Source organism: Halichoeres trimaculatus, unplaced genomic scaffold, assembly GCF_033239565.1.
Source record: "Halichoeres trimaculatus isolate MK-OKI-2021-1 unplaced genomic scaffold, fHalTri1.1 fHalTri1_scaffold_3, whole genome shotgun sequence".
NCBI classification, from domain to species: domain Eukaryota; kingdom Metazoa; phylum Chordata; class Actinopteri; order Labriformes; family Labridae; genus Halichoeres; species Halichoeres trimaculatus.
The window spans coordinates 26,318,831-26,333,026 of record NW_027437181.1 but is presented as its reverse complement, the minus strand read 5'-3'; the positions used below and the strand labels follow the sequence as shown (position 1 = coordinate 26,333,026).

At 40.9% G+C, this 14,196-nt stretch overlaps 1 protein-coding gene across 2 annotated transcripts in view; it reads right to left on the bottom strand.

Moving 5' to 3' along the window:
* The window catches only part of kif26ba (kinesin family member 26Ba), a 122,405-nt gene that overhangs the window by 60,348 nt on the left and 47,861 nt on the right, over positions 1-14,196 (bottom strand). For both annotated transcript variants that reach the window (XM_074666177.1, XM_074666176.1), the window contains exon 4: positions 10,329-10,510. In XM_074666177.1, coding sequence (XP_074522278.1) covers positions 10,329-10,510 — 182 coding nt within the window. The remainder of the gene's footprint in view (positions 1-10,328; positions 10,511-14,196) is intronic.

The following is a 14,196-nucleotide window of genomic DNA, read 5'->3' as shown; positions in this document are numbered from 1 at the left end:
TGGTATCATTAAGGGCAAATGTTACAGGCAGAGTAATCACGGGACAAATAATAACCAAGTGTGTGGATGTATTGTTAATAATATGGTTTTTTAATTAGACACAAGCAGTAAAGACAGACTGATCACGGCAGAGCAGAAACATAAAGAGAGGTCCAGAGAGAGGGTCTTCTGGGAAACCCAGAGACAGTAAATCAGCAGGCTGTAATTCACCTAAAGTGATTTATTGTTATTAGGAAAAGTGTTCACATTTGTCTGTGTAATTCCTTGTCTGGATTTTATGAAGCCACATTTCATAGGAGCAGATTTCCTGACAGACTGAGATACACAGCAGCAGCAGCAGCAGCAGCCACGTTAACGATATGATAAAATAAAAGAGCTTTAAAACTGCTCTGGCAGAGATTTCTGCTCTGCTCTGCTTTAATCTCTCCTCACATATATTTCTGTGGTTATAAAGAGAGGGAAAAGACCTTGCGCCCTGACGCTCTCTCTGTCAAAGAGCCATATTCTCACACCATTGGCTTTCAATTAACTGCAGCAGGTTACAGAAATGAAAGCGAGGGGGGGAGGCAGCAGGAGGGAGACAGAGAGACGTAGAAGCAGAGAGAGGGAGGGAGGGAGGGGGTGAAAGAGATGTGGATCCAGTGACCCGCAGAACGACCAAGCATTTCACCATTTGACTAGCTCTCCCTGGAGATTTGTGTGTGTAGGTGTGTGTTATGACGATGAATGTGTGTGCGAGATCATATACGGTCTGAAACAAAGCTCTATACAGTGATTGCTAATTGGTTTTTTCGCAGGGTGCCAGCTAAGCTCATATCCATGATGCTCATAACTTCTCATGTGACATACAGGGACTGTACATGCCCAGTAAATTATTCAATCCAACTGCGTGTTAGGATAATGTTGTATTATTGTGGATCCTTGTGGAGGTACAGGGCAATGCTGTTTTTGAGGATTCATTGGAAAAAAAGAAATCTTTAGGCACTTTAATAAGAGGCTGCCACAGCTGCTGCATTGCTGGTCATATAGGGAAGCACGACTGTGATGGCCTCATGTTCAGCTTCTCTGCTGCTGGAGGGTCCTACTGGTCCCCAGACCGTACAGGGGCTTATCCAGACTTTATTTAGGTGAGGGGCAGGGGGGTTAAAAAGAATACATAAAATAGAATAGAATAGAATAGAATACAATAGAATACAATAGAATAGAATATTCTTAATTGCTCCACCTTGGGGGGATTTTTTTTGGTCACAGCAGCTCACAAAAAAAGTGCAGTAATACAATAACAATAAAAATAGAATACGATAATAGAATATAAAATAAGAAATTTGAAGAAATATCAAGAAATATAAGAAATATAGAAAAGTAGAAAAATATTACTATTTACATATTTATATAGGAGCAAGATAAAGACTGGTTCTTGACAATGAAAATTTACAGTGAGTACTGGAATGTTTTTTGTTTTTGTTTTTTTTTGTTTTTAAATGATTTCAGTCCTTGAGTCACACAGACACATTCACTGCCTTCTTATGCTAACAAGCACATTAAATTTACCTGACTTTGTTAAAACACTCTTGGTTGGTTGGACTGCAGTTTTGAAAGTGTAGTATTGAGAATTAAAAGAGGATCCACTACAATTCTACAGTTTCGTTTAGCAGATGCTTTTGTCCAAAGCAATGTACAACGCAAGCAAAAATTTAGACAGAAGGAAAAACCTAGTTATTGTGACAACAGTGCTACAAGGTATTCAGCAACATGTGCTGCCATTAAGTGAAGGAGAAGTGTAGAATAATCTAGCCAACAAACCCCTTTTAATTGCTGCAACAATAAACTCCAACCTTCAACAACATTCAGTAATCAGTGCTGAAAATTCACTAAGAGCTGAGTCCTAGACCTACTGACTCATTCTACCCTTGAGGACAAAGAGGAGGAGGGTCTGATTAAGGGTATTAGGGTCAGTCTCTTAAAAGTAAAAAGGGACTCTGTGGATCTGAGCTATGTAATTCATAGCACCATTTGGGAACAACAGAGGAGAAGGGTCTGGCCACTGATTTGGAGCCGCGCTGAGCTGGGAGCACCAGGCGTCTTTCACAAGCAGAGAATAGTGGGCGCGAAGGAGTGTAGACCTGGATGAGAGTAGGCAGGAGCCATTCATGTCCATGTTTTGTAAGCCAGAAGAAGAGCTCTGAATTTGATACAAGCTGCTACTGGAAGCCAGTGAAGAGAGATTAACAGCTGGGTGACGTGTGCTGTTTTGGGCTGGTTAAAGACCAGACGTGCTGCTGCATTCTGGATCATCCGCTGAGGTTTAAAGGTACATGCAGGGAGGCCTGCTAGAAGAGAGCTGCAGGAGTCGATGCATGAAATCACATGGGCCTGTATCAGAAGCTGCGTGGCCTGTTGGGTCAGATAGGGTCTGATCCTCCTAATGTTATAGAGGGCATATCGAGAAGATCAAGCTATTGAGGCCTTGTGAGCCTTAAAGGTCAGCTGGTCATCAATCATGACACCCAGATTTCTGGCACTGTATTTGAATAAAAGTGAAACAGTCCAAAAACACAGACTGCAATCAGATTCAAATTTGATAAGTCACTAAAAGATTACTTTGAATCTGCTCCTCCCAGAATTTTGTGCATTCTGATAATCTGCGTATACATTAAGGCAAGGATGCTAAACAGATGATGCATGCTATCAAGTTTGCACGTCTTTAAACATGCAAACTTTTTAGTCAGTCAGGCCTGAAGTGTCCTTAGAAGGGAACTGCAAACCAAGGGAGACACAGGACAGCAGTCCTACTCTATTAAACCCTTGGCATCCCCATTCAGCTACAGTGTATAGAAAGTGTCTGACTTCCAATTAAAGAAAATAAGCCTTCAAGACAACAGCAAAAAGTCCAAGTGGGCAACAGATACAACCACCTCGACTTCATGACAGAAGCCAATTACAGGGTCAGGGCCAATTTTTCTTTTCACAGTTACAAGAAAACGATTCAAGATGAAGATCATAGCAAAGCCCTCTCCACAAGCTGAACTTAAAGGATTTAGTGAAAGAGAAGCACTTTACAGTCTACTGTTAACTCTTCATTGATTAACATCCCCCTACAATTACTCTGCAATTAAACTTTTTAATAGGGTTAACCCAAAGAAAGCAAACGCTTACACCTGTTCATACCTGAGGGAATGTGAGGGGGCATAACTGCTTCAAACCAATCAGGTAAATCAATTTTTCAATTCAAGCTATCTATTTGTGTGTGTGTGTCATTTTAACCACTTAGTGTGTCCACTCACCCAGAATGGGTTAATCTAAGGCACCAGTCAAGCACGATACACACTCAGACACACACACACCACCTAATTGCCAGGGTTTAATGACAAGTGGCCTGGGATTTAGCTGAGTGGATCTATTCCAATCTAACCCTAACGTGAAGGACCCTTGTTTTCCATCCATCTCCTCCATGTCTGCATCCATCAGCTCCATCTCTGTCAACCCTCCCCCAACCCTCTATTGCCTCCACTCATCTTCATCCTTCACTTCTCTCATCTTTCCCTCTATTTCATTCCTTTCTTTCCCTCATTATTTTGATCCTTTCATCCTTTGCCTTCCTCTCAGCCATCCATGTATCCACCCGTCCATTCCACTGACCGTTCAGCCTTCCTCTCATCTATTGATCCCTGCTCTTCTTCCTCTCCTGTCCCCTTCATGTGTGTGTCTGTCTCTCTTGTTGGAAAGCAGCACGGGTCACAAACAGTCCAGATACTAACACGGTGTCACTTTGTTTCTTTCTTCCTTCACCGCAATTACAAACACTTTCACTTGAAGCACACACACACACACACACACACACACACACACACACACACACACACACACACACACACACACACACACACACACACACACACACACACACACACACACACACACACACACACACACACACACACAGCTGATTTATGACTTGTGTCTCTGGGCTGTGTTGCTGGCTCAGTAGCTAATTACTTTCTGTTTAACAGGCCGTCAGTGGAGGGAGATATAAGCGGAGACAGAGAGCGATGCTGAGTGTGAGAGAAACCGTATGTGTGTTGTTTGGGTCAGCAGGATCAGCATGGACAGAGAACTGGTTTACTGACATTATCTGTGCAGCAACATGTACACATACCCTCCAATTTACACAACAACACACTTGACTACAGTACAACACACAATCCTGACAGCAGATATTTTATATCTATTTACTTATTTAACCTTTATTTAACCTTTATTTAACCAGGAAGTCCCATTGAGATTAAAAAATCTGTTTTAGACCATGGCCAAAAAAGCAGCCACACAGAGTCACGGTACATAGAAAATGACACAATACAATCAACCGGTTTAAGACAAATAATCAAATAAACATTTGGGTTTCAAGAAAAACAACCACATGCCTCTGTCACCATATTCCTAATGATACTCTTAAGTTCATTGAGAGATATCATTGAATCCAATTTTGGCTCTTTTGGAAGATTATTCCTCAACCAAGGTGCTTTAAAGAATCAGCAGTTTTCCCCAGGTCTGTAAAAACTCTCGGTACAGAGAAGAGCAGCAGGTTAGAGGATTATAGCTGGTACCCAGCAGAGCTGCTATACAGGAAGGAACAGAGGTAAGATGGCAGTTTTCCCAGAATTGCTTCTTAAATAAAAATCAGCCATATATTAAAACACTCTGTCTGCTTTGTTCAATGTGGTACCCCTGGTTCATGTGTAAGATGAATGATAAGCTGTTTGCTTCTTATGTATTACATTTTATTAGATGGGTGATGATATGAAATATCAAACTTTAAAATCAAAAGACATCCAACAAGTTTTTCTTCAACATGTTTATTGCTATCATATACATGGCACCAAAGGATGGTATATATATATATATATATATTTTTTTTTGTTGTTGTTGTTGTTGTTGTAATAATGTTCATGTTCAGAGGTGCTTCTGATCAGGTGTCTGACTGTCAGCACCTAGAGGTACCAGAAGATCAAATCAAGAGTCAAAACACCAGCAGATTGAGCTGTGTGGCACTGGCAGAGAAGATTTGGGGCTGCTCATCCCATAATGCATGTGTCCTACAGATGTCCCTCTGTCAACATTTTGTGCTTTGTTTAGTTGGTTCTTCTAATGCTGATTTATGCCCAAGTGTTCATTGTTGTAACAAGCTTTGATTTAATTTGTTGCATTATACTATAAAAGGTGGGTAACAGTAAAATGATTGGCATTTTGGTTCACAGGGTTTATGCTGAAACCCAGAGGTTAGTTTCATTACCTTTTTAAGACTTTTTTATAAAACTTTTCAAAAGGTTTTAAGACCTCATCACAATTTTGAGCTGTTGGTAGCAACCCATCTTTAGCAGTTGTGGTTTGAATTGAAATAGAAATGAGGTAAGCTGTGAAGGAATAAAGCTTGAGAGAATAAAAAAAAACTACTGGCAGGTTAATTGACACTCCCATTCTTGTTCCCATACAACAAGTGACAGTAATTCTTCAAGGCCAACTAGCTGAAAAAACAAGAACTTATTTCATCATTATCAAATTTTAAGACATGTGCCTGAGACTGTGGGATTTGCTTTCCATCACTTTCTTGTGTCCACCATTGGCACGTCATTGATGACATGTAAGCAGGCGGCTCCGAGGCGATCTAGATGAACTTGCATGGTTTATTGTCTGAATTCTTGCATGGATACTTTTAGAGTCAAAGCTTGAACACCAATAAAATTTAATGCCTCATAAATCCATAATTAAGACTTTCTAATACTTTTTAAGGGCCTTAATTTTCCCACAATTGATTTATCAATTTTTAATACTTTTTAAGACCCCGCGGACACCCTGGTTTAAAACTCCAGGCATTTTGTTCATCAGAGCAGGGAAAAAAGAGGAAAGAACTTAACAAACCTACACATCAAAAAATTCTACACATAGTAAAAATGTGTGAAAATCTGTTAAAATGTTTTAAAAAGCATAAAAAGAAACAAGTCATGAGATTACCAAAAAAGATTTTTAAAAAAGGGTTAATTCAGTTTTACATCAAGTTTATAATGCTTTGTGTTGAATGCCCAGGCAGATGTCGTCCACTGTAGTGGAAATTGAAAAAGATCAATAACTTTTTTTTTTTTTTTTGTGTTCCAAGAAGAATTAAAATACTTTAAGTCTATGTGAGGACTTTTTAAGTTATCTTGAAAAATATAAGAGTCGTGTCCTCATGACAGTGGGTGCTAGTGCTCATGGGAAATTTAGTCTGTATCCTGAAAAATTTTAGATTTTCCAGGATACTCCTCACAGCCCTTTTCAGGAAAAAATATTGACTCAGGCTTTCATAATTCATTCATCAGTATGTCTAAACAAGCAGATACGTTTCGTCCTCTGGCCGTCAAAATAAAATAATCTGCTGTCAATTAAAACCTTCCAAATGTTTTTCTGATCAGTTGATATGAAGATGAGTTTACCAACAGCTACCTCTTGAAGTCATCAATCAACCTTTGTGATTGGTGTCTAATTGCTGGAGTGACTAAGTGCCTAATTATGACGGAGTAAGGGGGAGGAATAAAGAGGTAGCGAGATGTAAACAGAGACAGAGGAAGAGATAGCTTTCTCCTGTCTCACAGCCTGCCACCACCCAAAATAACAACGCCTTCCCAATTCAGCATTTCACTTGGGACCTATTCATTTACTCTGCCACCACAAGCAACACACACACACACACAGGCACACACACACACAGAGCCAAATCCCTTGAGATCAAATCCTCCGAGCATGCAGTAAAAAATTCCTGCACTGATAGAAACCCCCTTCCCCCAGTTAAGGCAAAGGCACACACACACACAGGCACACACACACACTAATACACAGTCTCCCAGGCATGTAGAGCATGTCTCTATATCCTCCAGCCCAGAGCCCCCAGAGGGCCACTGCAGCAGCACCAGGAAGCTGGAGCGCTGCTGTGAGAGTGTGACATTCTCACAGACAGATTGGTACTAATGCAAGATATTACTCTAACGCACATTAGCAGAGGTAAAGAAAAGGTCAGGGTGGAGATGGAGAAAATACTGGGAAGAGAGAGGAAAGAGGGAGATTTTTATAATGGAGAAAGAACATGGAAGGAAGTGAAGAGAAAAGGAGGAAAGGAAAAGGATGGAAAGGAAGATGCTGTGGCAAAAAGATCAGGTGAGAGGACAGGTAGTGGACATAGGGACTTTGGCGAACACAGGAAATGAGCCAGGAGGATGTGTGTGTGTGTGTGTGTGTGTGTGTGTGTGTGTGTGTGTGTGTGTGTGTGTGTGTGTGTGTGTGTCTGGTTGTGTTTGTATAATAGGAAATTTCTTATGCAGTCCACATCCGAGACTAAAGACAAGACCGCCATGGGATTTACCAGAATTGCATGGTTGCTTCCATGGACCATAAACATGCACACACACATGCACACACGTGTGTTCACAAATTGCCAGAGTCAAAAATAAAGGTTGACAGAATGTGCATGATTTTTTGCCTATTAAACCAAAACCCTTTTGAACAACACCCATACACTCATACACACACACAGACACAACCACACACAAACACTTGCGTACTCATGCCCAAATGAGATGCAGACAAAATGTGCATGTGTTTAAACACAGACCAAAACAAACACTTGAATTTTAAGAGGCCACTACATCTCACAATGATGAGTATCTGCAGTAATTATACTGCCTAAAACAAGAAAGAGAGACTGACAGCTGCACACACACACACACACACACACACACACACACACACACACACACTTACACATCCATACACTCAGTGACACCTGTGCCATTAAACAAACCGTGTTCTTCCTCCTGAAGGTTAATGCTCATAAATCCCCCACAGACAGCTGGCTGTATGTTTGGAATGTCAACCAGATGTGCGTCCACTTGCGTGTGGGGTCTGTGGGTGTGTGTTTGTGTAAAATGGCCTTGTTACCTGACAGTTCAGGGGTCATGGAAAGACAGCTTAAGATGGAGAGTGTGTGCACATATATTTGCCCCTCTGCAATTTACGAGTCGTGTCTGGTCACTCGTGCTTTGACAGACATGCGCTGTGTCCGCCAACCCACAAGCCTGTTACTCCTACAGCACATGTTGCATTATCTGCAGAGTTTAGGAACAAACAAGCTCTAAACACCATGATGTGCTTAAGAGGATGAGGAGGAAGTGTGAAAGTGAGGAGGGTGAAGTATGGGTATCACTTCAGATAAGATTTACAGCAGCTCATTAAACTCGACATGTCAGCAATACTTCAGACACTGTGACACACTCATCGCCCTGTGTTACTCATGAATAATTTACTTATTCATTTTCAGCCTGCCATGTTTATTCATCAATAATTTACCCATATACCCGTGTCTTATTTATGTGCTTCCCTCTGCATTTCTCCCGATTTGATTACACTGCTCATCGACGTCTCGTGACCGGACAGTTAATTTATTTAAAAACACAAAATGAGGTAAAGGCTTACACAGATTATCATTCACATTTTTCATTACCAACATCTTTTAAAATCTGCAATATTGTTTTAAAATGTTTTTACATCTTTTTTCTCCTCTGTCAGACAACTCAAAGTGGTGTTAAGCATCACAAACACTGAAATAGAGAAACAAAACTTCCACCTCTTCCGCGATTACATGGTATCATCCCACAAAGATCCTCCCACCAAACGCCCCTAACACATGTAGTGCATGCAAAAATAGATAATTAATAAAAAAGATTAAAAGACACATTTCAAAACAGTTAAAATTTTGAGCTAAATATAAGATATGTGGGGACAGTGTTAACATACCAAACTTTTTGTGTCTTCGGCGATATTTTTACTACTTTTGCTCCTGTGTTTGTCTGGAGATCCTACATGTTACCATGGCTACATTGTTTACATGTGAACTCAGCTGATAGCAGCCTTTAGCATGTCAGTGCTAACTGGTGCAAGGCCTGATGTCTTCCCACAAGGTGAGGAGAAGGAGGTGAGGACGACGTGCTGGTTCTCAGGTGTGAGCTAAGAAGTGACGACATGGACCTGTCCTTCTATCCATCGTTATTGGGAGAGTAAGATCTATCTCCAATAAGTTGGACAAGCTAGCTGTGCTAACCCAGCAACAGAGGGAATACCAGAGGGCAGAGTAGCATCATGCTATTCACAGACATGGCTAACGGCGCTAACATCAGACACCAACAGCACATTGGAAGAGCTTCACCTGCTGTGAGCAGACAGGATACAGGGGACAGAGACTGAACAGACTGATAAAGAAGCTCAGTCCTGGACCCTGTGGAGGTGGAAACTGGCTGAACTGGAGAATGATGGACAAGCTGTTATCATCTTTTTCCTTATTGACCTTTTTGCACTTTCTTACTTTTGTTTTCTTGATTGCTGCTGTGACTCTTCCTGAATTTCCCCTCAGGGATAAACCAAGTATTTTCTATTCTATTCTATCTCAGCTTTAAAATTGTTTTTGAAATATGCTTAATGTTAGTTTGTTTTCTTGTGCTTTGTTTAAAGTAAATTAACATCAGTTATTGATTGATTTGGTTGTTGTAAAGCACTTCTAGTTTAAGCCATTAGTAGGAGCTTGTTGCTAGCACCAAAGGGAACCAGTTTGTTCTAAAAAGTGGAGAGGACAATAATGGTTAGCAAAAGTGACTTTTGGGAAGTGCTGGGGCGCTGACTATAACTGGTTTTACTTTGGGTAAGACTAATATGAAATACATCAGCAGCGTAGGCTTATTTCATGATCCAAAACAAAGAGTTTTCTAACTCTCTTCTGACAGGTATTATCAGAGGAAAAGGCACAGAGCTCTCTTGACACTTGGCACAGACGCAAATCTACAGCAGCAGCACAGCCCGTTGTTTTTGGTCTCGCTGAGGTCTGCTGTCTTTTTGTAACTCTCTGTAGCATGTTGATGGTGCATTCAGTCAGGAGCGTTGAAATTTTCAACATTAATGAAAGTAACCAGGGTTGCAATAGCTTACACATGACATTGTGGTCTGACAAAGAGTAAGGGGGATCCCCACTTCCGTCCCTGCCTAAACTTAAGCCTATGCTTGTAGCTGCTTATTACACTTTTGGATGTAAGCAAGCAGCAATGTCTACATGACGTTGCCCTTTAGTTTCTGAAGAGGCCAGCGACGATAGCCGCTAACAGGAAATGCTGACTCAGCCTAGCTAAAATTACTCTCGCAGCAGGCAAAGAGATGAGCATCGTTCAGGTATGACTACACAGCACGACCCAAAACTTCATCTTTTGATGCATTAACCATGTTCACAAAGCTTCATGACGGGCTGATATGATTCTTACCTGGCAAAGAAGGAGGCAGCAGCGGAGGTGGTGGTTGGTGCCGCCGTGGTTACAGATGAAGCATGTGACGGAGAGTTTGTGTGCGATGAGGAATTGGTGTGTGAGGGGGAGTGTGTGTTGTGGCGGTTCAGGGACGTCTCAGTCTGACCTTCTCTGGAGGCCTCGGAGACCATCTGGGAGATCTGAGGAGAGACAGAGAATTGGGGTGTTTAGGGAATGCTCACAGTGAGAGACAAGAAGAAGAGGAGAAAGAAGTTAATATCCACAGATACTAACGGCCTTATTTTTTTGTCTTTCATATTGAGAATCCAAACACACACCCACATACACACACACATTTGGTTTATCAGATCAGATTAAGTTTTTTTATCATGGTGCAGTACACAACAGTATATATCCCTGCCTCTGTTGTTTTGAGATGATCAGATAAGAGATCATAGTCTAGTCTCCCACACCCATTAACTGGAGATAATTATCCCATTAAGTTTCCTTTGAAAGAGTAATTTAGGTCTGTTTACTTTGTTTATTGTTGCATTTTAGCTTCATCCTTGTGTTCAAAGATCTGTCTAAAACATGAAAGATTTCAAATACTTTATGGTTTGAACTTTATTTTCTAATAAAAGTAAAAAATGTGGAGTGGATATGTTTGTTAAAACAGCAGGTAGAGTAACACAGCATGCTTATCTTCTACATGATATTTAACTTTTAGTATCAGATGATGAGACTTTATGAATTTTGCAATGTGTGTTTTTGAGTCAAACGTTAATATATTTAGAAAAACAAAGTCAATAAAGACTTTGGTGTGATACTTGTCCAAAGATAACACAACGAAGGGTAATTTGTTGCTTGTTGCAGCAGCATGATAACTGAATTACTGTTTCAGACTCTTATCTTCAACATGGCACAAGTCAGTTCAGGTGTGTGTATGTGAGAGCCTATGTGTGTGTGTGTTTTCCTTGGCAGACAGATAGCAGATAAGCTCTCCAGTGATCCAAGTGAATGTAATGTTGTCTGGTTTCCTGATACACAGATTTAAGCCCTCCTGCCTCAGGTCTTTTCCTTTAACCCAATACTCCCCTTCCCCTTCTTCTCATCTTTATTCCTCTCTCACATATTTTTCTTATTGCTTATTCCCAGTTGAATTTCATCCTCCCTGTCCCTTACCTCTGCCATTTCACACTGTTCACATCTGTCCCTTATTATTGGATCATCCTTCATGGCATTTGTCCTTTATTAGGTTATACGGAGGAGAGAAGGACAGTGAGGACGGAGAGGAAGACCTCTGAACCTTAAATACTGGAAAGAAATACAATTTCTGGCATTTCTGAGTCGCATGTCATTGGATTTATTGTGAGTATGCGACAGTTTCATTACAGCGTGCAGCTTTTTTCTTCTGACAATAGCTTCTTAAAAGGTGCTTTTTGTGCCTTTATCACACTGTAATCTGTGATAAAAGGAGGATAAAGAAAAATTTTGGACAAAGAAAAAAATATGTGCCATTGAAAAAAGTTTTCTGGATTATGTACCGTGTACACACACAAAGAAAATTTAATGGCACCTTAAACTGCTTTGTCTACCAGTCTGCGCTGTAACACTGTGTCACTGAGTGCACAGATCTGTGTGTATTTATGTGGTCATGTTTGTTTTTGTGAGTGTGTGTGGCTGTGCAGGCGACCCTTCCATGAAATAGATATGGATTATTGATTATAGTTCTTTATGTGCTGCCACCAAACAGTCAGCAGAGCAGCTAAATCATCGCCTCACGCTCCAATAAAGCAGCTAGAGCATGTGTGAGAGTAAATCTGAAGCATGAATGTCTGAGAATGTCTGAGTGTGTCCGTGTGCCTGTGTGTGTACATGTGTCCGTACTTCCCTGCACCTGTGTGCTCGTGTGTGTGTGTGTAAATCAGCTTTGCAGTGTGTGTGTATGTGTGTGAGTGTATATATTTACTGCTGAGGGCTCCTGGGGTCCAAGCACACAGCCTCCTGCCTTGATAAATTACCTGTTGTAAATGAGATGCCTCTATAGTTTATATATCCTTCTCCCTGTGCGTTTACATGCATTTCAAATGCTCACACCTAGCCTGCTGCTCCTGCATTATTAAAGGAGTTGTGAGCACACAGAATAAAGGGACACGGGATACTTGTGCTGGTTGCTCATTTATCCTGATAAATGTGAAGAGGAAACACAGCACAGAATGGGAGAAATGTGCCCACAGAGGGTTATTACATTAGCTGAAGGTGGTGGAATAATGTGTGGCAGTCAGCAGCTCAAACAAACGGTGTTGGCAGGACGATTTTTTTACTCAGCTGCTCCTTCCAAAGTCATCAAAAAATGCTTGTACCATTACCTAAATGACGTTTTACAATCATTAGATTCAACAAGGCTTGCTGTGCATATTCATTGCTGTGAATGAGTGAGCTGATGAGAAGTTGTGAGGAACAAGGAGCTCTGAGAGAAAATTTCTGATTGAGTAATGCAACTCAAGCTAAAGGAAGGTCTGTAGGATTTTTTTTTTAAACAAAATGTCAACTTTTACAGGAATAATTCTGCTCAGTTGTCTCTTCAGAGCCTGTATACATGTGTGTCAGTGTCTGTGTCTGCCTCGAACCCTCTCCTCTGCCTGCATGTTGATGTTATGGTTGTTCTGGGATGTGTCTGGGTAAGTGTAAGAGTGGTTACATCAGCAAGTGTGCAAGTGACTTTGCTTGTTGATTAGCGAGAAGCTATCCGGAGCGGCTACAATACTGGATGTAGCATGGAGCATGAAAAGCACAACCATAGTGAAACAAAACGCCAAACAGATAAATCTTTTATCTAAAAGAGGGTGAAGCTTGGCTCGACTTTCATTCGCTTTCGGGAACTTGGAAGCAGCACAGGATGAAGAGCGACTTGAGATGGCTTTAACCTGGGCAGGTATGTGCCAGATACTTGTGATTAGCTTGTGCTAACATGCTAAGGAAGGCGCATAACTCTCAAGTCTCTCCCATGTATAAACACAATGCTACAGGTGATTACTGGGCTCATGAATTTGTTCACTTAGTCATGGTCAGATGCTGTGGTTGTGTGCTGCTGCTGGCACTGAGCCAAGGAGGAGGAGCCCAGTTTTAATTTGTGTTTACTAACAAGTAACAAATTCCTGCAGACTGTACTTTCAAAGTCAAACAAATGAAAACAAAAACAGATGAATGGCATAATAATTTCCCCAAAACGAAATCTAAGTGACAGGGCTCACTGACAAAATGGAAACTAACAAAATGCTGATCATATCTCAAAGGGCTCAAATCAAAATTGGGTGCTTCTTTTTTCTAAAAGGTGGCGAGTGGAATAAAACTCACACAGCGAGGGAATGGTTTGATCAAAATGACGCAAAATTGAACACAAAACAAAGAGCAAGGGGGTCACTGGGCAAAGGGGAAACAAAATTAGACAAACACATTTTCACTCAAATACAAAACAGAAAGCCTGCTGATCATGTTGAGTCTTTGGAGACATAAAAAACAACTAAATAAGGCAACCACATTATCCTAATAAAACCTCTAATTACCAGTCTGTTAAAAGAATTATTTATACTTTTTATACCACAAGCACAACATGCCAAACAGGGCAGTATGTAACCAGTGAAGGTATGTGGGCGGTGACCTGTAAGTACACCTGAAGGCTGGTGCTGCCAGCTTTGCTAATGTAAGCTTCACTCAGCAGAAACAACTCGACACCATTAACCCACAGACTCTGATCACACATTTCTCTTTGTTAAAAAGAATGTTCTAGACTTTGACTGTTGATGAAATGTGTTCATACCTTTAGACTAGTGAGCTACTCAGGGATTAAACTTCTATTTCGGCAGCTGGGAAATGGAGACAAAGA